This window comes from Vombatus ursinus, unplaced genomic scaffold, assembly GCF_900497805.2.
Source record: "Vombatus ursinus unplaced genomic scaffold, bare-nosed wombat genome assembly UNPS02014805.1, whole genome shotgun sequence".
NCBI lineage: Eukaryota > Metazoa > Chordata > Mammalia > Diprotodontia > Vombatidae > Vombatus > Vombatus ursinus.
The window spans coordinates 16,019,556-16,043,898 of NW_020954583.1; the positions used below are offsets into that span (position 1 = coordinate 16,019,556).

At 33.5% G+C, this 24,343-nt stretch overlaps 1 protein-coding gene across 2 annotated transcripts in view; it reads right to left on the bottom strand.

Moving 5' to 3' along the window:
• Nucleotides 1-24,343, bottom strand: part of ROBO2 (roundabout guidance receptor 2) — a 633,674-nt gene that overhangs the window by 101,996 nt on the left and 507,335 nt on the right. For both annotated transcript variants that reach the window (XM_027874186.1, XM_027874188.1), the window contains exons 8-11: nucleotides 21,419-21,590; nucleotides 15,475-15,680; nucleotides 4,984-5,065; nucleotides 431-593 (exon numbers count right to left, since the gene is read on the bottom strand). In XM_027874186.1, coding sequence (XP_027729987.1) covers nucleotides 431-593; nucleotides 4,984-5,065; nucleotides 15,475-15,680; nucleotides 21,419-21,590 — 623 coding nt within the window. The remainder of the gene's footprint in view (nucleotides 1-430; nucleotides 594-4,983; nucleotides 5,066-15,474; nucleotides 15,681-21,418; nucleotides 21,591-24,343) is intronic.

Genomic DNA, 24,343 nt, shown 5'->3' on the forward strand with positions numbered 1-24,343 from the left:
CTATCTATCTATCTATCTATCTATCTATCTATCTATCTATCTATCTAACATGGAATGTGCCTGAGCTTTAGTGATTCTCTCCCAATTAACTAGTTCTAATGCCATATTAATCTATAAAGATCAAGATAAAGAAGAAAGGACCAGTTGTGTTGATGGGCCTTCAACTATATCCTTGCAAACCTGAAGACACAGACAAATGCTAATTTTAATTTCCAATTAATAAACAGTTTGTTAATGGAAACAAGAACAAAATCTCATCTGTGACTTCTACATCATCAGAAATAAAGTCCCTAAATAAGTTGGTTAAGTTGTCATTTTCCATATAACATCACCATTACGACTCTATTATACTCTAAGAATATATACCACAATTCTTAGCACTTAAAAGTTAAAAAATGAAAGACATTAAGAAGCAAAATTGTTCACATACCTAAAGGCCTCAATGATATATGCATTAGCTGGTAGGCTTCCAGGGCTGCCTGGTTGCCAGGACAAGGTGACACTGTTCTTACTGACATCAGTGACCTGAGGTTTGGATGGTGATCCAGGCAGTTCATTTAAATCATAATTTTTACTGATTGTTGCTCCAGACTCTGTAGGGGTCAAATATAAAACAGTTAACTTTCCTTGCTTATTAGATAGTTTTGTTAAAGATATCAAATTTACCCTCCCCACTCTTATACCTTGCTTATGTCACTTTGTCTTTGCCCCTGCCCTAAAATGTATTTTGCACAGTAGTCAATTTGTATTATCTGCCACCTCCTACACATGTTCCATGCATTCCTACCTCAATGCCTTTCCTCACACCACAACCTCAGCTTGACTTTTGACCTTTGCTCAAACGTTAGCTCCTCCATAAGGCATTTCCTGTTCACTGAAGTGGGAAATGATCTTTTCTTCCTCTGAACTCTGTATTTCTCATCATACTCTTAGGATGATAAGATCATAGATCTTGAGTTGGATGGTACCTCAGAGGGCATCTACTCTACCCCTGCCATTTTACAGACGAGGCAATTGAGGTACAGGTAGTAAAAATGAGAGATGGTATTTTAATCCAGGTTCTCAGGCACCAGGGCAAGAGCTCTTCTATGTACCATGCCATCACCTCCTCCTATGTTCTTTTTTGTATTAAAATTATTTGAGTCATATCCACCCACTCTCCCCCATTAGAGTATACGTTCATAAAGGGTAGGGATAACATCCTTAAAGAAAATAAATGTAATAGCTATTAACAGAAGCAAGCAATTATATACAAGTTGTAATTCTTTTAATTTACAAAACCCTTAACAAGAAAGAAATAAACAGAAATGTGTGTGTATGTGTTTTTCTATCTTTGGCTGCCACCTTTGGCACATTTCTCTTTCAATCTTTTTTTCTCTCTCTCTCTTTCTCTCTTTCTGTCTCTGTCGGTCTGTCTCTCTCTCTCTCTCTCTCTCTCTCTCTCTCTCTCTCTTTAGCTCTCTCTCCTTCCTTTCTTTTTCAGTTGCAGTTATGCTGCCTCATGTAGGTGTTTCCTTATTTCCTTGTAAATTTCATATTTGACTTTTCTACTAGTATATCATAATTTATTCATATATTTTCACTAGTTAGACATATTGGTTGTGGTTTTTGTTTGTACTATTGCAAATAGAACAGATAGGTCATTTTTTCAAAAAAAAATTTTGGGGGACAATGAACTACTAATGTTATCACTGAGTGAAATGTTAAAATTAACTCTGAGACTTTTTTATACTCTTGATTTCAAATATTTATCTGGCCTATCTGCTGCAAGCATTTTTCTCACTTCTGATTCTTTCCTTTTAATTGTAGAAATGGTTTTTTGTTGTGTAAAATCACAGAATTTGAGAAATGGAAAGACCCTTAATGGTTACTTATTTCAATACATATGGGAAAGGAAGCCTCATTAGATCATTCCTATCAAGTAATTGTCAAGACTCTGCATGAAAACTTTCAAGAAGAGAGGAGCTGCCACCTCTAGAATCAACAAATTCCAAGTTTTGGACAATAAAAATTGTTAGGAAGTTATTTCTTAACAACAAAACTAAATTGGTATCTGTTCTCCTGGTTCTATTGTCTGGAACCAAAATTAAGTCTAATTCCTCTTCTACGTGACAGTCCTTAAAATAATTAAAAATCACTATCATGTCTCCTCTGAATCTCTTTTGAAGGCTAAATATCCATTGTTTCTTCAATTGATCCTCATAGGATATGGACTCAATGTATATTGAATATTGTATCAATCATTCTCTTGGTTCTACTCATTTTACTTTGCATCAGTTCATACAAATCTTCCTTGGTTTCTCTGAAAGAATCTCAATAGTATTGCATTGCATTCATATGCCCTGAATTTGTTCAGACATTCCCCAGCTGAAGGGCACTGCCTTAGTCACCACTAAAAGAACTTCAAATAAATATTTTTATAAATTTTGGTCCTTTTCTTCTTTTGGGTGGCTCATGTCATCCTCAAACAAGGTCCTATAGTTCCAACCAAGGCAGAAAGGCCTCTAGTGTGAGCTTGATCATGTATTGTATACCTGTTATTCCTGGACTGGCCTAGATAAGTTAAAAAAGCTCATCATCATAATGGATGCCCTCCTTTCCAACTTACCAACATTACTCTTAGACTGAGACTTAGACTCTGGTGCCAAGAATTGAGCAAAATGCTTCAGAAGAGGTTTGATGAGGACAGAGTACAGTGGAACTATCACCTCTTTACTGCTATACTTCCTCTGATACTGCCTATGATGGCATTAGTTGTTTTATTTTTGTTTTGTGTTTTGACTTATACAATATACTGCTTATTCATATTAAGTTTATAATTTATTAAAACCCCATATCTTTTTTTTCAGACCAGTGACTACCAAACCATACCTATATATCCACAGAAAAAGCAAGCTTGGTGAGGTTGAGCTTTTGCTTAAGTGAAACACTTTGCTTTTATCCCTTTTGAATTTTATTAGATTCAGGACAATGCTCTGCACTACTGGGATCTTTTTCTAATATTGATTCTGTCATCTAACATGTTAGCTATCTCTCATAGCTTTGGGTTACCTATAATTTTTATGAGCAAAATATCTGTGCCTTAATACAAGTCATTGATTAAAATTTTAAATGGCATAGGGCCAAGCACAGATTCACGGAGTGCTTCACTGGAAACCTATCATCCTGACATTGAATCATTAACGACCACAATACTCCTTGAATCTGGCCATACAATCTGTTTTGAATACAACTAATATTGTAATCATCTAGTCCACATCTTTCTGTCTTCTCCACAAGAACAGAACTTTCTTAAAAAAAAAAAACTTTGCAAAAGTCCAGGTAAACTATATCCATACCATTCCATCATCTACTAGTTAATTAATCCTGTCAAGTAGGAAATGAATTTACTCTAGCATGATCTGTTATTGATAGTTATGATGGCTCTTTCTAATCAACATTCCCCATTATAAAATTTTAATAACTATTTCTTTAATGATCCATTCTAGAATTTCCCCAGGAATTAAAGTCAAGCTAACTGTGCTATATTTTAAAGACTGTTGTTTTTTTTTTTTTTAATTGGAACATTTATTTTCTATTTTTTTTACTATTATTCCCATTTTCCATACTCTTTCAAATGTGATAGTGTCATATCAAATATAAGGTTTCAGAAGTCAAATCTGCTTGTCCTTTTAGGACTAGAAGATGTTTCTCAGAGCCAAAAGATCTGAACTAATCAAGAGCAACAAGGTTCTGTCTTACTATCTCCTTACTTATTCTGGGTATCAACTCCCTATTACTCATTTTTTGTTCCATGATTTCCCGTGCAAAGGTGATTCTCCTTGGCAAAGAAAACAGAAAAAAAAGTAAGAATTAAGCAGCCCTGCAGTCTCGCTTTTGTCAGTTTTCATTGTCACACTCACTCCAATAAAGGTCCTATCCATTTCCCCTCCAAATATCCCTTTTTGTTGTTTTTGGGTCTCCTTGTCAAATTCAGCTCATTCTGAGTTTGAGCACTCCTGATACCATTTCTACATGACCATGTCATGCTCTTATAACCTTTTTGGTTACCTCTTTTCTTCTATCTTCAGTACATTTCTTTTTAAAATCTTAATTGGTTGTTGTGTCCCCTTTGTATCCATTTCACTTCCTTCATAAAACCTCATTTCCCCTACCCATTGGAATTGCTTGCCTTTCTGTTTTCAGAATTTCTTAAGCATCTCCCATTCCTCCTGGCCTGACTTCCCTGCAGCATTTAAGACCATGCGGTACTACCTGCTGGTTCTCTTGGATCATCTCACATTGACACCTTAGATTAGTTTTAGATCTACAATTTTTGAACTTAAAAAAAAATAACTTGGCATCTCCCAGTGCCTAAGACAATGTCCTGCACGCAGTCATGATCAATAAATGTTTGTTGATATAAGTGTTATGTTTCAAATGGCTACAGGTAGGCCCTGATTAATCACATTGGTAGACATTGTGATGGGAACTGTGGCAATACAGAAAAGAGATATGATATGATCTTTGGCCTAAATGTACTTATAATACTTACTACTGATTTCTTCTTCATTAATACTTAGACAGATCTTTGATACAACCACTTTTGGCACTCCTTTCATAATCACAAACCATGACCTCTCTATGCTTTCTCATAGAGACAATTTGTATTTTTAACAATTTCAGAAGTTATTGCCAATCTCCCTCTGCTCCCTTCCTTCTAAAACATGATCACATTGAGGCAAGCCTTCTGGTGGTTAGGCTTTCTACATATAAATAGGGTGGAAGTTAGACAACAAATCACAATCTGCAGCTGGTCTTATCTAGTGGCAAGAACTGTTAGAGCTTAGATATAGCTTGGCAGAACCCTAAGAACCTTCAAGTTCTTGGAACATTAGGTTAGTACTTCAGTGGAAGTTCTATTTAATTGAAGTTAATTAATCAGGCGTAATTTTTATGCTTAAAAAATTTGAGCCTGCTCAAAGGCATTCATTAGGCACTTACCAGTTACATCTAACACAGCACTCCATGATGTCTCCCCACTTGAACTTGTAGCCACACATGTGTAAGTTCCAGTATCAGAAATCTGTGACGCAAAAAAAGGGTAGTACAAAATATTTCAAAGCAACTTTTCCAGATAAATATTACATTTCAATTGAGGTAATATTTAATTCCTTAAATAAAAAAAAAACAAATGTTTGACAGCCTGTTGTAAGGTAAACAATAAGACAAAAGAAGTGCAAATAAATTTTCAGTTACCAAATTTTAAAGTTTGGTTTCATATTTCTGAAATTGATTTTTTAAATAATATGGTAAAACCATATAATGATTCACCTTACCCCACCACATAGTCTGTTATGCTATAACATAACAATCTCTACTTATATAGTAATTCTGTCTTTACCCGTATGCCTATCTGCCTACATCTTTAACTATCTCTGTATTTCTTTTCTTTCTTCTTTCTCACTATACATGGCTATTATCCTCATCTCCTAATATCAATATGCAAGGAAAATTCATAGTGTCACATTTAAAAATTCAGAATAATATTTTCTCAGAATATTTAGGAACATGAGCTGATACCAGAAATTATTTCAATAAACCTGCAAATGAAATTATATGCCTCAAACAAATTATAATTGAGAGACTATGATATAGACTTGGGCACATAAGCAATAAACAAGTAGATATACCATTTCTTTCTTTTTTTGTTATTTGTTACTTTCTATTTTCTCTAACCACATGGAAATGTGTGAAGAATGAAGTAAAGAGGAAGTAAAGAGGTGGGGGAAAGGGAGCAAAATTTTTTTGCTTGAAAAACCACTAGTTCTCTTAAGAATTCAAACTCCATCTCCAGACCTAGGCAATCCAACTGTGGCCTCTGCCTCCCTCTGAGCCTGAATGTGTCAGCCTGAATCCAGGCCACTCACCTCAGGTCTGTTTGCTCTGGAGATTTCTCTGGCTCTCTGGAAGTCTTTTCTGAACCTGGTTCAAATTAAACTGCCAGCTCTTGTCTCTTGATTGTACTTCTTCAGGCCACACTGTTGGCTGATCCTGTCTATTGTGAGATAGGCCTTCTGAATCTTTTGGGACACAGGGTGGACCTTGAGGGAAGGCCTGGAACTTAGCTCTCTTAAAGGATCTTTCTCAAGCCACTAATATTTGTCTGGACTCATTCCTCACTGGTTAGCACACTCTCTTCCCATTGTACTCTCTTTATCCCATTGATTCTGAATCGTTGGCTGGTCAAGTATAAATTTGATTATCCCCAACTGCATGCTCCCTCACTCCCAAACTCCTCAAAACTACTCCTCCCTTCAAATTTCTCAATACAGATCTAACTACTTTCTCCACTGTGCTTTCTGGAATTCCTGCTCAATAATTTAATAATTTCCTTTATCTCATATTGTTTCCTTTTTTGTTTCTTCCATCTTCTGGAGCTTAATGAGACATTGCAAAACAGGCTGCCCTTTCTAGTACTAGTTAACTTTCATCTATATCTTTAACTCGCTGGTTGAAGTCAGGGCAGTTAGAATTCACTGCTACTATCAGACTCTCTACCACCACCACCACTACTCAGCAATCTCTGCTGGAAAACAAACATACAAACAAACATTTAAGTACCTACTATGTACCAGGCACTATGCTAAGTAACATAATTTTCACTACCAAGCTGACAGTCTGTTTCTCCTCTCTGGCTTCTGCCCTCACATTAGGAAACTAATATTCGAAACCTCTTCATTCTTCCTCAGGCCTCCTAGTTCTATTTCTCCCTCCACCCTCTCAGCTGAAAACCTTGACTTATACTTCATAGAAAAATTGAGGCAACTGGATGAGACATTTTTCTTCTTCCTTCTTCATCTTTCCCTAATATTTCTTCTCCATTATCTTTCAGGAAGAAATGCTTCTACATGCATCGCTGATTCAATTCCTTCTCATATACCACAGCAGATTGTTCCCTTTATTATCCCCATTCTCTCTAATGTTTAGTCTTTTATCTACTAACTTCTTCTATGTTATTTACAAAAATATCCATAGCTCCCTCCTTTAAAAAATAAAAAGAAACAATCACTTTGTCCTACCATCCCTGCTAGCTATCATTCTATATTTCTAATCATCTTCTTGCCTAAACCCATTGAGAAACATTTGATTAACTTGCTTAATTTGATTGAGAAATATTAGCAAACACTATTTACAATTAATGCTGCCATTTCATCTCCTCTATCAGTTTTAAACCTTGTGCATTCTGATTTTTGACCTCATCATTTGATGAAATCACCCTCTCCAAAGTCACCAAAGATTTTTTTTTTTACCAATGATCTTTTAATGGGCAAATTTAATGGTCTTTTCTCAATTCTCATCTTCCTTGACCTCTCCACTGTCTTTGACGTTGTTGGCTACCCTTTTCTCTTGAATATTCTCTCCTTTCTAGGTTTTTATGACATTGCTTTCGCCTAGTTTTCCTCCTACCTGTCTGATTGTTCTTTCTTGGTCTCCTTTGCTGGATCTTCATCCCAGTCATATCTACTCATGCCAGATATCCCCCAAGGCTCCATCCCAGTCCTTTTTCTCCCTCTCTTATCTTGCTTAACGATCTTAGATTCTATAGGCCCTATGTATCTAATTTTCAGACCTATGTAACTTACTCTAACCTCTCTCCTGGGTTACAGTCTTGCATCACCAATGGCCTTTCACACACTTTAAATTGGATGTCCTTTAAGAATCTCTGACTCAGTATGTCCAAAGCAGGCCTCACTTTCTTTTACTCCAAACCCTCTTCTCTTCCTCACTTGCCTGTTACCACTTGAGGACATCATGATCCTCCCAGTCATCGAGGCTCAAATGTGGATGTCATATGTGACTCCTCTCTCATATTCATGCCGTAGAGCTAATCTGTTTCCAAGTCTTGTCATTCCAACTTTCACAGCACCTCTCATTTGTGTCTCCTTCTCTTCATTCACACAGCCGCCACACTGTCTCTCTGCTTCAAGTGTCTCTCCACTCCACTCCGTGGTTCAAATGTTCTTCCTAAAATGCAGGCTGATCAGGACATTCCACTCTTGTTCAATAAACTCTAGTGGCTTCCAATTAACTCCAGGAACAAATGTAAAATCCTTTGTTTGACTTCTAAAGCTCTTCAAAACCTGGTCTCTTACTGCTTTTCCAGTCTTCTTTCATTCTCTTTACCCCATGTATTCTACAATTCAATGTCTAAACAATACTATATCTCCCAACATTGGGCATTTTTACTTATTGTCCTCTATGCCTAAAACTCTCTCTTCCTCCTCATTTCTGCCTCCTCACTTTCTTTAATTAACAGACAAAATCCCACCTTCTATAAGAAACCTCACCCAGTTCTCCTAAATCTTAGTGCCTTCCTTCTAAAACTATTTCCAATTTACCTTGTACATTTTTACACAGTTGTTTGTATGTTATCTCTCTCAATAGACTGGGAGCTACTTGAAAGTAGGAAATGTCTTTTGCCTTTCTCTGCACCCTTAGCACTCAGCACAGTGCCTAGCACGTAGTAGGCGGGTAATAAATATTTGTTGTGGAGGAACAATAACAGCTGAGGTATTTAGATAGCTCAGCCATCTGTCAAGTTGCTCTATATGAAAGGGAGTGGAAGTGTATGTGTGTTAGCATGTATGCATACTCAGATATATGCATATGTGTATGTACACATGCACACAAGATCCTGTAAGGAGCAGTGAATTCTGAATCCCCAAACCACAACCTGAGAGTCAAGAATACACAAACACACACGGATATGGATACATACAAATAAATAAATACACACTCACAGATACACACACAGATATTTTATTATACACCTAATTACATGTATATCTGATACACAGATGTTATTAATTTCTGCCAAATATTTTATATATGCACACATATATGATATGCAGATTTTTATTCATTTCTGCCATATAGTTTGAGATATATAAATAAATAAGGTCTATATTTCTTTCTATCTATCAATCTGTCTACCTCTATTTCCAATTATATGGAAGAAATGAATAAAACCAGATCAGAGAGATATAGTTTCCCAACATAAATTCAGAGAAATTTTCAGTTGAAAGAAACATTGGAAGTTATCTAGGGTAAATTCTTCAACATATTATGCTCTTAAGCCTTTAAGAAAAAACCCAAAACAAAAACTTTCTCAATCTCACTGATAGTTTAAACATTATTTTATTTGTTTCACTTAAGAGATTCCTTGTATAATTTTCTATTTATGAGTTGTGCCATTTTATACTCCAAAGAGGATAAAGCTAAGGAAAGAAGGAAAGTGAAAGGGAAAGGAGAAAGAGAAAGATACACCCACCAGAATGCAGAAATTCAGAGAATACCAAGAAGATAAGGTTTTCTCAAATGAGCAATGCAAAGCAGTAGAAGAAAACAACAGAAGGGGAAAGACAAGGATATCTTCAAGAAAAAGATATTAAGAGAACATTTTATGCAAAAATGGGCGTGATAAAAAACAAAAATGGTAAGGACTTAAAGGAAGCAGAAGAAATTAAGAGAATATAAGAATAATACAAGAAACATCTTAACATTTCTGATAAGTAGGATGATGTGGTTACTGATCTAGAGAAAGACATCCTGAAAACTGAAGTCAAGTGAGCCTTGGGAAGCACTGTTAACAGTAAGGCTAGTGGAGGTGATGATGATGCTGTTAAAGTGCTGCACTCAATATGCCAGCAAATTTGGAAAACTCAACAGTGGCCACTGAATTGGAAAAAATCAATTTATATCTCAATCCTAAAGAAGGGCAATGCTGACAAATGTTTAAATTACATAGCAATTGTACTCATACACAAGTAAGATTATGCTTAAAATTCTATAAGCTAGGCTTCAGCAATGATGTGAACTGAGAATTATTAGAAAAGTGGGCTGAGTTTCAAAGAATGAGAGAAACTAGAGACCAAATTGCCAACATTTATTCACTATGAGGTTAAGCAAGGGAGCTCAAAAAAAAAATCTACTTCTGATTTCATTGACTACACTAAAGACTTCAACGGTGGAGATCACAACAAATGTGGCAAGTCCTCAAAGGGATGGGAGTACCAGATCATATTATTTGTTTCCTGGGGAAACTGTACATGGATCAAGAACCAACAGTTAGAATTGAACATAGAACAACTGATTGGTTTAAGATCAAAAAGGTAGCATGACAAGGCTGCATGTTGTCACCTAATTTATTTAACTTATATGCAGAGCATCTCATGTGAAATGCCAGGCTGGATGAATCAAAAGCAAGAATTAAGGTTGCCAGGAGAAATATGAACAATTTCAGATGTGCAGACAACACCACACTGATTTCAGAAAGTGATAAAGAATTAAGAAACCTCTTGATGAGGGTGAAATAGGAGAGTGTAAAAAATGACTTGAAACTTAACATCAAAAACACTAAGATCATGGCAACTGGTCCCATCATTTCCTGGCAAACAGAGGGAGAAGAAATGGAAGCAGTGTCAGATTTTATATTATTGGTCTCAAGGACACAGTGCTTCAGACAGTGACTGCAGCCATGAAAGTAAAAGACACTCCTTGGAAGGAAAGTTATGGCAAATCTGGACAGCATACTAAAAAGCACAGATATCATCTTGCTGACAAAGGTCTGAACAGTCAAACCTATGGTTTTTCTAGTAGTAATGCATGGCTATGAGAGTTGAACTATAAGGGAAACTGAGTATTCTGGAAATGACACTTTAGAATTGTGATGTTAGAGAAAACTTTTTAAATTCCCTTGGACAGCAAGGGATCAAATCAGTCAATACTTAAAGAAACTAATTCAGACTACTCATTGAAAGGTCCAATACCAAAGCTGAAGCTTAAATACTTCAGCCACATAATGAAAATACTGGACTCATTGGAAAAGACCATGATGTTGGGAAAGATTGAAGGCAAAAGGAGAATGGGACGGCAGAGGATGAGATGGAAAGAGGATGTCATGGAAGCAATGAATGTGAGCTTGAACAAACTTCAGGAGATAGTGCAGGATTGAAAGGCCTGCTGTGCTGGGGTCACAAAGAATAGGACACGACTGAAGCACTGAACAATAACAAAAAAGAGGACAGAGATTTTGTGATTAAGTCACCAATGAATACCCTGGGATCAAAGAAAGGTGTTTTTTAAAATTCCTAATTTGCTTTTTAAATTCTCTAATATTATATTTCAAAAATTTCAACCCAACAACATATACAGTCTCAAAGGTTTGAACCAAAAGAAGTACAGAGAAAATACTTGGGGCTAGACAAATGCAGCTCTCTTCCCTCCCAACAGTGCTATAATTTATCTCGATATACTAAATCCTATCTCTATTGGCTATTGTTGGCCAGGATAGATAATCAAAAGTTCAAAGGGCTAATGGTAATGGCAGAAACTAAATAAGAAAATATTGTAGCTTGATGCAGTACACTATTTGTAATAGTGGATGTATTCCAAATCAAGTAAAATAACTAAAAAGTTAGTTCATAATAAAAATGAATAATCTAAAAACCTAAAAAAATTGCTTTTCCTAGAGAAGTCTTTACAAAAGGCATAAAACAAAGGGCAAAGAAGGAAATAGCAAATCATTCCAGTATTCTTGCCAAGAAAATCCCAAATGGTGTCACAGAGAGTCAGATATGACTGAAAAAATGACCGAATAGCAAAATAACACAAAAGGAGGTTTAAGATGAATGTAAATATCAATAGTGTTTCATGGTATGCACTTAATTTCTGTTTCTTGGTTACGCATTATTTCAAAATGAAAAGTTATCCACACAACTATATTTTGTTAAAGTATAAAGTTACTGAGCATAATCATACCATACAGACAGTGTCAAACTGGGAATTAGAAAAACTCCTATTTCAAATCTCTTAAAGTGGTAAAAGACCATAATAACTATCAATACATGGTAGAGAATTGGTGTATGGTAATATGGTACACATCTTCTCTTTCTAGAATTATTTCAGATAATCCTATTGATGGATATAACCTCTTTGAAGTAGTGAATCTATGCTATATTAAAATATCAATGTTTTAAAATGAGTGGATATTTGACTTGTTTGAATATTTGGGAAAATGCACACTACAGTCATCTCTCCTTTTGATTTCCGTTAGAATTTAAATATCGATCCAAATACTACACCAAAACCAGGGTGGTACAGAGACAACCACTGCTGAAAATTAAATTCCTGAACAGGCTGAACACTGAAAATCCAAATTCTGGAACAAGAGGAGTCAGGTTTTTGTTGTTGTTGTTATTGTTTGTTTTGTGTTTTTTTGTTTTGTTTTGTTTTGTTTTGTTTTGTTTTGTTTTTGTGAGGGCAATTGGAGTTAAGTGATTTGCCCAGAGTCACACAGCCAGTGAGTGTTATGTGTCTGAGGCCGGATTTGAATTCAGGTCCTCCTGATTTTAGGGCCGGTGCTCTATCCACTGCGCCACCTAGCTGCCCCAGGAAAAAATATTTTAATGGATATGCGAGTAATTCAAGATGAAATACAGGAGTCTATGGAATATTGTTTATAATTTATTCATATGGTAAGTGTGTCAAGGCTGAAGGTTTTAGCATTGATTCTCAGGTAAATCCTTAAGTATCTGGCTTTTATGAGGGTTTTTACAATGCTCATTTTAATTTGCTTTTACTTTCATGTATTTTAAATTTGTGTTTAAATTCCACTGACACAATGCTCTTTACCATATTATTTCCTTGCTTGCAATATTCTTATTTGAGGGAGAGTCAATAAATGACATGAATTTCATCATATCATTAATATAATTTATTCCATAAATATTTTATTTCATAACCAAAATGGTGCTGTGAAGAGAATGAAAACTACTCAAACACAGTAATGAAGGTACATAGTGATATATACATCACATCATAGAAATATAATATCTTTGGTAAATGAAAATTCACTTTATTGTTTCTTCTTCATAATATTAAAGGAATGATAGGGGAATTACTGTATCACAATGTTTTTTTTTTTCAACTGTATTTCTTCAAGCATTACAGTCATTAGAAACAGAAGATTCTTGGAAGCATTGTTCACAAGCCGAATTTAAAGAGTAGTTTTTGGATTTTAATAGGTTATGAAGATTGCATACAAAGCTGTAAAATATACCATCCAAAGCAAAAAAAAACAAAACAAAACACAACACAACACAACACAAACAAAAATCTAGTCCTCTTCTACAAATATTATTGTCATAATAAGCAAAACACTTTGCGTTTTATCATAGCTGTTGAGAAACATGTAACTTTTAATAAGTGCAAATGCTATGAGATAAGAGGCATGCTTAGGTAATATTGCATATCCTTGTCATTGTGGTGAGGTGCAAGGGAAGAGAAAGGAAGGGAAGTAAAAAGAAGGGAAGGGGAGGAGAAGGGAAGGGAAGGGGAGGAGAGGAAAGGGAAGGCCACCTGAAATTAGCCACCTGAACCTGTTGTTACTTTAAATGAGATCTATTTTATTTCTCAAAAAGAAGTCACTCATTTGGATATCAATTGACTAGTAGAAAGAAAACCATGCTTTATCCTGCAGTTGCAAAAAACATCACAGATTTTTTTTTTGGATTAATACCATTATAAGAAATAAAAGAAAAATTGAAACACAAAGAGGATTATCTGTAGAAACTTGTATGAGTAAAAAATAAATGCCTTTAAAGTTGATCTTTGAAAAAAGAGAATTACTTTCTCCATTTTGAGTTTTCCCAAAGAAAAATACTATAAATGCTTCTTGTATTTTCATAGCTCATTTTTGCATCATCACCCTCACCTTAATTTAGTTTCATTTTTTTCTTTTTATTTTAATTCTAAATAATGTCTTTGTCTTTGTTGGTCAGTAGTACTTCACATTTTTTTCCTTCTGCCCTTTCATCTTTACATGTGTATGGACCAGGTGCTTTAAACAAAGAGATTAATGTGCTGGCACACTCCATCACCTACTCTTCTGTTTGCCGAGTTGGCTGCAGAGAAGCCCCTAAGAGCTTGTGTCTCAGAGAGACTACTCAGAAATCTGTCAATGTGCGCGAGGTTTGTTTGAGATCATCAAGCTCCCACCTTTAATTGCTGCTTTCCAACACTACTGGGGATCTTGACTATTCAAGCGCACCCTTTAATCCAGCTGTACAGGAAAAATGCATTAACCTTCATGGCCCAAACCTGCCTTTAGCCCAGAGAGAAAAGCTAAATTGTTTGCTCAAGTAGAGCTAGCATTAATTTTTTAATAAATTCCATTTCATTGAAAGAAGGTTAACAATTTATGATCAGTGATGAGACAATGAAAGAAAAATGTTATAAATTTATGTTTTCTTTAAGCTACACTATCACAACATTACTATTATTCAAGGAACAACCCTATTTTATTCTGTTTTCTTTAAAATTACATAAAAGTAGAACATATAAAATAATTCCAGAGCTGTAGTTAATCTTGAAGCACTCCTTTTCAGAATATAAGCACATATACTAGAAGTAAAAAATAAAAATTTAGGTTTTGACACATGTAACTAATATACACTTACTTTACAAAAATCTACCAACTAAACAGTCCCAATTATGAATGTCTAAAACATTTACAAATGAAAATGTTATTTCATGAAACAAATATAAGAAATTTCATGGTTTCCAGGTCTGACCTCTTCCCATCTCTATAGTCCTACATCTCTAGCAGTATATAAGATATTAACCCTTGTGTAGCTTAGCAGACTGAAATATTAATCTACCCTTAAATTGACTATTTTCTGTACTTCCTCTGTATAATCAACTGATATCACTATCTTCTTGGTTCTCCATATCCAATAACTTGACTGATTTTGATTATTCTATTTCCTTCATCCCCATTTACAGTCACAAAGTTTTGAGAATCATTCTTACTTAACATCTTTTAGACTCACCACAATCAGCTCCTAGAATTCAGATTCACATCACCTAATACTAAATGACTGCCTCCAAAGCGGTCTTCATTTGGTCTCTCCACTTCTGATTACTTAACACATGTATTGCAATATAATATTTTCAAAAACAACCTTTTCATTATTTTATTCTTCTATTAAAGGATCTGTAACTCTTCATCTTGCCTACTGGTTCTGATTTAAATTTCTCAGCCTCTCCTTGTGGTCTTCTAGCAACTTCTCTAAACACAAAATCTACAGATCTAACTTCATCTCCCATTATTCCTCAACATGCACATTTTTCAGCTTGATCTACATATAATTGTTTTTCAGAGTCAATGAAAGACACCTGATATTTCCAAGTTATTATTGATTCTGAAGCTATAAATCTTTTTTTAAAGAACTTTAGTTCCTTATTTGTAAAATTAGTAATTTTATGATTTATAAGTAAGATGTATAGAAATCTCTTGTAGATATAAATGAATTGTTCATAAAGTGAAAAACCAACATTATTAATTATAGCATGAATAGTAAACATTAATACATAAATATCATTTAAATATATAGTTTTGAAGAATATGGCTATATCAAGAATATGACTTACACGTAAATTCTTAATCTGCAGCGTTCCTTGTTCTTGTAAAGATGTTCTTGGATCTCTACCCAGAAAAGTGAATCCTTCCTTCAACCAGCTAATAACAGGAAGAGGATCACCCGTGGTTTTACATTTCAGCAGAGCTGTACCATCTACTGCTAATGTCTGGTTGGCCGGGCCTTGCAGAATTATAGGTGGAGGCCTATCTGTCAAAACTAAATGATAAAGAAGATTTCAGGATATTTTACTTAATATACATTCTTATAAGGTCATCCAATCTATAAGTTGAGATTTTAAAAAAGCATATCTACTGAATTTATAAAATAGCCAGTTATTTGACCTTAATAATTAAGATAATAATTTACTGTGTTCATAATTACATAGAAAGACAATGACTTGTTGATATTGAAATGACATTGTGAGCTGTTTTTAGAAGTTATTTATAAACCATTGATTTTATTTCAAAACTACTTAAAGGAAAATATTTTCTTTTCTACTTTCACTTACTTTCATTTTACAATTGTTAATAATATGCAGTTGAATCATGTACTATCATATCCTCCTTAATTTGAGATAAGGATGTTTGCCACTGTGTTTAATGTTTCCTATTTAATAAGACAGATTACTTAACACGTGGTTCATTACTAAATAATTTTATCATACTTAAAGTGAAAAATGTTTTTTCTATACATATTTTACATATGATTGATGTATTTCACAAAAGAATCTAGGTCAGTGTTTAGATACAACATTCCATTGTCCGGTGATTTATACTAAAAATAAATTTCCATGCCTTAAAAATATTTATTCACTAAATGATTTCTCTATCTGTTACATCATAAGTTAAATACTATTTATTCTTCTATATTGGTTCTACTAAGTTTCTAAAGAAGGTTTATGTATGCCAAATTATAAAATTCTATGATACTTCCATCCTGATGTGGGGATACACATTTGACTGTTGCACATCTCAACTTCTCCAGCCTTTTCAAACTCTGATATTCTTACCTGCTCCATAATATTTTTTTTTGGTGAGGCAATTGGGGTTAAGTGACTTGCCCAGAGTCACATAGCTGGTGAGTGTTATGTGTCTGAGGCTGAATTTGAACTCAGGTCCTCCTGACTCTGGAGCTGGTGCTCTACCTACTGTTCCACCTAGCTGGCTCTCTCCATAAATTTTAAAGAGATAATTCATCTAGCATGGTGGAAGCTTTTCTCTGATGTTTTCACTATCTCAGATATGCCAATGTACTATTTGGGTTTTCTGTTGTTTCTCATGATTGGCCCCTATCTTGCCTTTAATGAATGATTCATCTCCTTTTGTAATAATAGATACCCTTAATATCTTTTATGACACTTCTCTAGCACAAATCATATTGCTAACATGTTTCAATCTAGTTACACTCATCATGTCTTTTCATTGTAACAATTAGCTACTTGTACTTTTAATTCTTCTGAGTGTAGTTCCCTGATTCACAGTTGCAAGACATCATTGGAAGAATAACAGGGCCTGGGTCCACAAATTTGGACTTTTGCTGTGGCCAGCAACTTAGGAACACTGAAAACACTGCATAATTTTCAAAATGGGATCTACTAAATGTTCTCAGCTCATTATCTAAGCATTGTATAAACAAAATATTTGATTTTCCTGTAGTTATGGTTTGGGGTATTCAAGAAAAAGTTCCTTGTTTCTCAAACACATTTTAAAATGGCTATTCAACATCCAAAACAAAAATAAAACCCCAAAGTTAACATTCCTTCCCTCAAATGGAACATTTATTTAGCCTAACATAATCCAAAGAGGCTTGTTTTAATTAAAATATCAATTTTTATCTGGTTGTTAGCTGTCATTTTGAGACAAAATTATCATTAAACGAGCTTATCTTTACTTGTAGTCACAGTATAGAACAGCATTGATATAAATCCAATGCAGAATTATTTTGCTATATATTAAATTTAGGAGATAAAGGTACATTAAACATTTATTTCACTTTAAAGTACTTACAGTTATATAATAATTGAGCTATAATAGCCATTTTTACTATTAATTGAAATAATATTCCTAATTGAAAAGTAGAAACATGACAATACTTAAAAGCATGTTTTCTTTTTCAGGACACATTTACTAAAAGCATAGGAAATACTGGAAACTTTTTACATAACACTAGGGATAAAATTATAATACTACATTTGCAGTAAAAACGAAACTATTGAAGTATCATGACACTCAAGTCATAATTGAGTAGAAGGAGATCAGCGTGGATTAGATTGGGGAAATGAAGCTAAAAGCACAATACAAAGTTAGTTAAAGATTTGTGTGTCCCCAGCAGATAAGTGGGAAAACATGGACAAGGATTGTACAAAATGAGAAGTTGAAGAAGGAGGGTGATCTCCATCTGGCGAGTGACTACATACATTGATGAAATCACATAAACATCAAAGTATCAAAGCAATTCTCATGAGTTTTTCAAACCTTAGTCTTGGGGTGCTTATTAAAAATCAAGTGGGAATATTCACTGGGCATGAATCATTAGCAATATATTTCTCAGAGAGCAAGACTTTCTTCTAAAGAAAGTCTCTGTAGTTAGATTTAAAGTAACATTCTTCTACTCTTTCTAAAAAGACCCACAAAGAAGGCAATTTTTCCATTATAATTGCCCTCAATCTTCTCATCCAGTCATAGGGTTTGCCTCTAAGAAATTATTTTTGTATTATATATTATGAAAATAATTCTGATTATACTCCTTGTCTCTTTATTTTTTTAAATTTCAAACTGGGATTGCCACCAGCTTATGCAATATTCCAACTCCTAACTTGAATGTGTCATTCTTATTACTCAAGAATATAGTTTTAGAAATGAACTTTAAAATGTAGTAATCTTTTTTTAAGCTAGCTACAAGAATGCTTTGAAATTTCATTTTAAATTCAGGAACCATGACCAAAATCAACAAAAGAAAAGAATGCAAACACTAGATCTTCCATTCTTGATCTATTGACAACCTTAGGGTTCTAATTAATTTGAGATTTTTCTATTGTAATATTGATCATAAAAACACATACTAATTGTTAGATTAGATTTCGCAGAACTTGATCAGTATGACAATTCTTTTTTTGTTGTGACAAATCTATTAATTTAAGCAGAAAAAAATAACATTCAGAAAGTAATTAGAACTGCACTAAATTTTAAAGAAAGATTATACAAGAAGAAGAAGATCCTTGATAAATAATGGTTAGATTTTAGAACACCAATTTGAAAGCTCAGTAGAATCTATTATACATCATTTTGTACAAACTAAGGAGAGTATTTTTCCAAAGCTAATCTGGGAAAAGTGACTTATATTTTAGGTTCACAAGTTTAATTCCACTTATACAATATTTATCATATTTGGGGATACCTTGGAATAAAAACAAATTCAAATATTTTGTGGCAACATGCCTTTTATTTTAAGATGCATGAATTCCTTAGATTTAGTCAGAGGGCATCTAATCAGTTTTTCCCCCTCTGTCCAAATGGATATCTCATAGCACTTTAAAACAGAATGATCAATAAAGTAATTGAAAATCTCCTGGCCAGAAGGAATTTTCAGTTTCAGCAATGTTATGGGTGAAATACTACTACAGGTTTCCATGACACTAAAGTCAAAGGTTAAATGAACACTTAAGGTTTCCAGTGATCTGTGAATAAATCTATGGTAGTCACTATACACTATAGCTCCTCAATAATCTATTATTATATTTTATATTCTAAAATTCATTATCAATATACAATATGGTTAAGTTTCTTCAGTGTCCTCAGAACATTAGTCACTATTTAAAAATGCATAGGTCTATGCTTCCCTTTCCTGTTAATACATGTATATGCACACATCAGTACAAATGAATTCATATGGAAGTCTTTTTAGGGAATATATTAATCTAACATCAGCAAAATTATCACTCAACTCAGCATATTTTATCATACTAATTCTATTATAGTAGTCTCTTCTCACATGAACTCTTAAGTTGAAAATATTTCTAGAAAAGAACTACAAGTGTAAAAATGTAACAACAAAAGTAGTGATATAGATGGCATAATTAATCAGTTGGCATGGTTTACATTCTGCATCTTAATGTCAATTTTATCTTAACTGCAAAAAAATGTGTTAAAATAAAAACTGTGGCCTACTTATTATTAAATTATTAATCAAAATGAAAAAATTTTGCTCCATAATTTTAAATAAAATTTTACATTAGTATGTGAAATTATATATCACATTATTTCTAAAATCTTGAAATTAGATTTCTCTACTTTCAAAATCAATAACTTTCATAATATCTACTCACTGTTGATGACCAAAGGATCTTTGACTCTCTGATTGCTTTCTTAAGTAAAAATCAATGTAAGAATTAATATCTAATCCAGTGGCACCTAAATGTATTGAATCATCTCAATCATAAACCTATACCACTTAGGGTCATTTTTCATTGCTTTCACCTTTTCAATGTAGGAAACAAAGCTAAAATGAGACCTATAGTTCCATAGAGGGATGACTTAAATTCAGAAGGACAGTTTTAAAATAAATTAAGCATGCTACATTCATTCCTTTAGGCATAATAATGAAAAATCACCTGTTCCACAAGCCATACAAGTCACATGAATCTGAATTTCCCTTCTTAAACCATTTTCCTATTTTAAATTCTGTTTGCATTTTTCCAATGCCAGTTAGTTATTCTGGACCTTTGTTTTTATTTCATTAACTTAGTCTATCTTTTTTATTAAAAAAAAATGGTATGTATAGCTAGACTACTACAGTATTTGCTTTGCATGTAGGATATTATGAAGACAAAAAAAGTTCTTGCATGTAATTATCTCCAACTAGATTTGTTTTCCATGTACACATATCTGGGCATTTTTGCTTACAGACTGATTACAGAAAAAAGACAGGAACTTTAAAAGATTAATAATTAGCTTTTCATCCTATAAAGAAATTAAAAAGGTACAGTAGACCAAAAAACCTTGACTGACTAAATGAAGAATGTCTCATCATGGTTATCCTTGAACCTGACTTCTCCTTTTGGCTCTACAGCAGTAAATCTCTAAAACATCAGCAGGTGCAACCATTTACATCTCAATGTCTTCTCAGCCAATGTTTGTCTGTTCTATTTATTCCAATCACAGACACAGCATTGAATCAGGCAGCACCATGGACAGATATTAAAAAATACTGCTTTCTATTAATTCTAAATGGCCTTTTAATCTACATGTAAATTTAAATTGTATGAAAATGCATCATTTTGTCAGAGAGAGAGAGGAAATGCAGAGAGGTCACAGACCAAAGATTGCTCTCAGGAGCCAGTGTAAGAAAACACAGGGCTTATAAAAATTTGAGAAGATAGAATTATCTCTCCTTGTTATAAAGATATGGACATCATCTAGGAAATGAAGTCCAACAATACATTTATGCTCAAACTTTTTCACTATGTGTATGAATTTCTCTAATTACCAACTTTGATAGATATTTTCCTGGGAGAAATCAGATCATAATCAGATCATTCAGTATTCAGTATCTTTTCAAATTTTATTGTGAATGCAAGTGGCATTATGTTCATAATTAATCTATGTATACAGCAAAAGCATTAAATGAAGTTGATTATAAAGGTCAAATCTCAATAGGGGAAACTTTTATGTCATTTCCTAAGAGTTATCTATTATATTCTAAAAATAACCCTCCCCTTTATTTATTTATTTATTTGTTTAGCATTTTGCATTCATTTTTTTTCCATTGGGAGAAGAAATAGTGTTAATAATACTTGGATACTATCCAAACAATTTTTTCATTATAACGGAATTTTTAAAATGAACAAATAATGGCTTATATGGGTTATTTGATCAGTAAAAAACCAATACATTTATAATTTAATTTCTAGAAAACAATCACTAATCATATAAAGGGAATCAAATAATGGTTCTCACCATCAGTAACTTCCAGCTGGGCCTTTGCTAAAATACTTCCTGCAACAGTTAAGGCCTGACAAATATAGTAGCCTGCATCAGACCTCTGAATGTTTGTAATAGTAAGATCTCCAGTTGGTGACACTGAACATCTGCTGCTGGGTTGTAAAGGCTGGTTTGGGAAAAGCAAGTTCTGTGGAAGCAAATAAAATTGCATCAGATTTTTTTTCACCCCTCAAATAGAAAGAACAGATTAATCTGCTTGGGAAAAGAGTAACAAAGAAGAAAAAAATCCTGTGTTTTAAATAGAATGAAGTGAATCCATAAAAAGCAGTGTGAATTTTGTGGAATTTTTGATGACTCAAAGTTTTGATACAGTTTCCAGAACTTCTAATAATAGGATAGCATGCGAAAACTAGCAAAATTTCCTTTTATGATCTAACAATGCTAAGTAAAATATAATAATAATAATAATAATAAAAGCTATGTGAATGACTTATTTAGGACCTTAAGGTTTACAGAACACCCTACATTATCCTTATCCTTATTATCCTAAAACCTTAAATTATCTCTTTTGCTGCTCACAAAATCCCATGAGGTAGGTGCTAATATCATTCATATTTACAGATGATTAAATTGAGGATGAAAGAGCTGAAGTGATTTGCCAAATTAATAAGTATCAAGTTTAGTGAGTGTGACTGAGGCAAGATTTGAAGTCAGGTCTTCCTGATTCCATATTTGGCATTCTATATACATTATAGCACTTGGCTGCCCCAAACAGAAGAAAAGTATTAAGGCTTAATTCAGAATGAAGTATGAATGTTTAAAACCAAATAATAGCACAGTAACAATGATAGTTTAAGTCAACAATGGCATATAATTAAAATTACATGATGAATATATCTTAGATATTAAAAAAAAAATCTGAGAATCTGTACATTAAGATTAAAGAAACCCGTAATACTGAAACCTTGATTTTCATTTAGTGGAAGTAAGAATAGGGCCTGTTTAACAGATCTTGGGAGAGAGTAGAATAAAGTGAAGAGGGAAATATATACCACCTTAACCTTAAATGGGCAGATTATCATTACAAAGCTTCAAAAGTTGTTTTATTAGGAAAGTAACATTAACCTGGTTAGCCAGTGTTACTTTACTATAGCTCAAATAAAGAAAATATTTGTTTCTAATCATATTGAAGTACATTTCTAGGTTGTATTATGAATAGAAGTATATCAATTTTTAGGTGTATTTACTCATAAAAAAGAACATTTTAACCCCCTGGGATTAGTTTCTTAATATAGTAATTCTTTTTCCAGGTTTATAATTAAACAGCTCCAAAACAGTACAATCAGGAGGTAATAACATTCAGTTAAAGACATAAGACACATTTTCACCTTAAAATATTTCTACCCTCGAAGTAAGACCAATAGAAGAGGATAAAATAGGGCATTAGCACTTTTCAATTACACTAAATGACTTTAATCCAGCAAATGATGTCCCACTTTAATTAGAAGCTTTACTCTTTATTACAACATGATGAATGTCCACTTTATTAGATTCAAGTGTGTCACTATAAGCCCACTTTACATAAACATTACCATATTATTAAAAGCTTTCTAAAAGGAATGATGGTTGCTAACACATAAGTTCCACTTGTTAAAACTGAAAACATTACTTCCCTCCTAGGGAAATTTTGTTACTTTAAAAGGCTGCAAATCTTTCATACAAATGGATGATATTTTTAGAAGAAAATAATTATTCTATAGACTCTAAATATGCTGCTGAACTAAACCAATCTCAAAGATTGGAACCTAAAGCCACTTGAAAATAATGCAATAATTCAAAGCATGCATTTTCATTCAATTAGATGTTAGAATACTAATTTATGTAATACTAATATATCACATGAGCTGGATACACTCTTGAGATGCCTCTTTCTACAACATCATATCAACTTACCTAATAGATTAGTTGATGTGGAAAACACACATGATTCAAGCTAACCCATCATTCTTATTATGTACTACTAAGACATTAGCAAAAGTGGATTACAAGAAAAAAACACAACAACAACAATGAAAAAAAAAACAACACGGGATCTGAGGAATTTTCTTTTCTTACTTCAAAGTGCCTGGGTGCCTATTAATGATAGGTAGCATTAGCAGCATATGTGAACGAGATTATAGGCCACTAAATTCATGATCTCACCATTTGTTTTGATGTGTGATCATATGTCATTATAAAAATTGGATATCATAGACAGTGAGATCTTTCTTTAATAGCTTTACAATTTATGAATTGATACTATTAAACTTTACCAAACACTTCTTTCCTATGAGTGAGCTGTACATATGTATGTGGTGAAGGAAAGAATAGGAAAAGAACTCAAGGGAGGCTAAAAGTCAAAACTATGTGGAAGTCAAATAGTTAAATACCTTCTTAATGCTAAATGTGAAAATCATAGACAAATATCCAGGCTAAATTTTCCTTAAATTGCAAATTTGTTTTGTCAGAGGATGAAAGAAGACTGACTTGATATAAATGTCTAAAACAGAATTCGGCATAGGCGTAGCAAAGTGAACAAGGGTTAGGCATCTTCTAATTATAGACAAAACGTGGGGGATAAGGGATTAAACAAGCTAAAGTGTGGAATGATCTAGGCCTAGGAAAGATCTGATTCAAAGGTCAAAGGACATACAGATCTGATAATAATTTACCAGTATTTAATGGCTGTTCTTCCATTTTCTCCCTAAACCTTGTTTGACAAGATATGTGACTGTCGTCAAGACATTGGTAACTATTTGGATTTGACTAGAGAAAAGAGGAGGGGAAAATAGAATCATAAGGAAGAATTGCATAAATGAAATGATATCAGGGTTTCTCCATAAATCCAAGGATTAAAACATCTGGGTGAAACTAAGTTTTGACCAAAGATGGAGGAGGGAG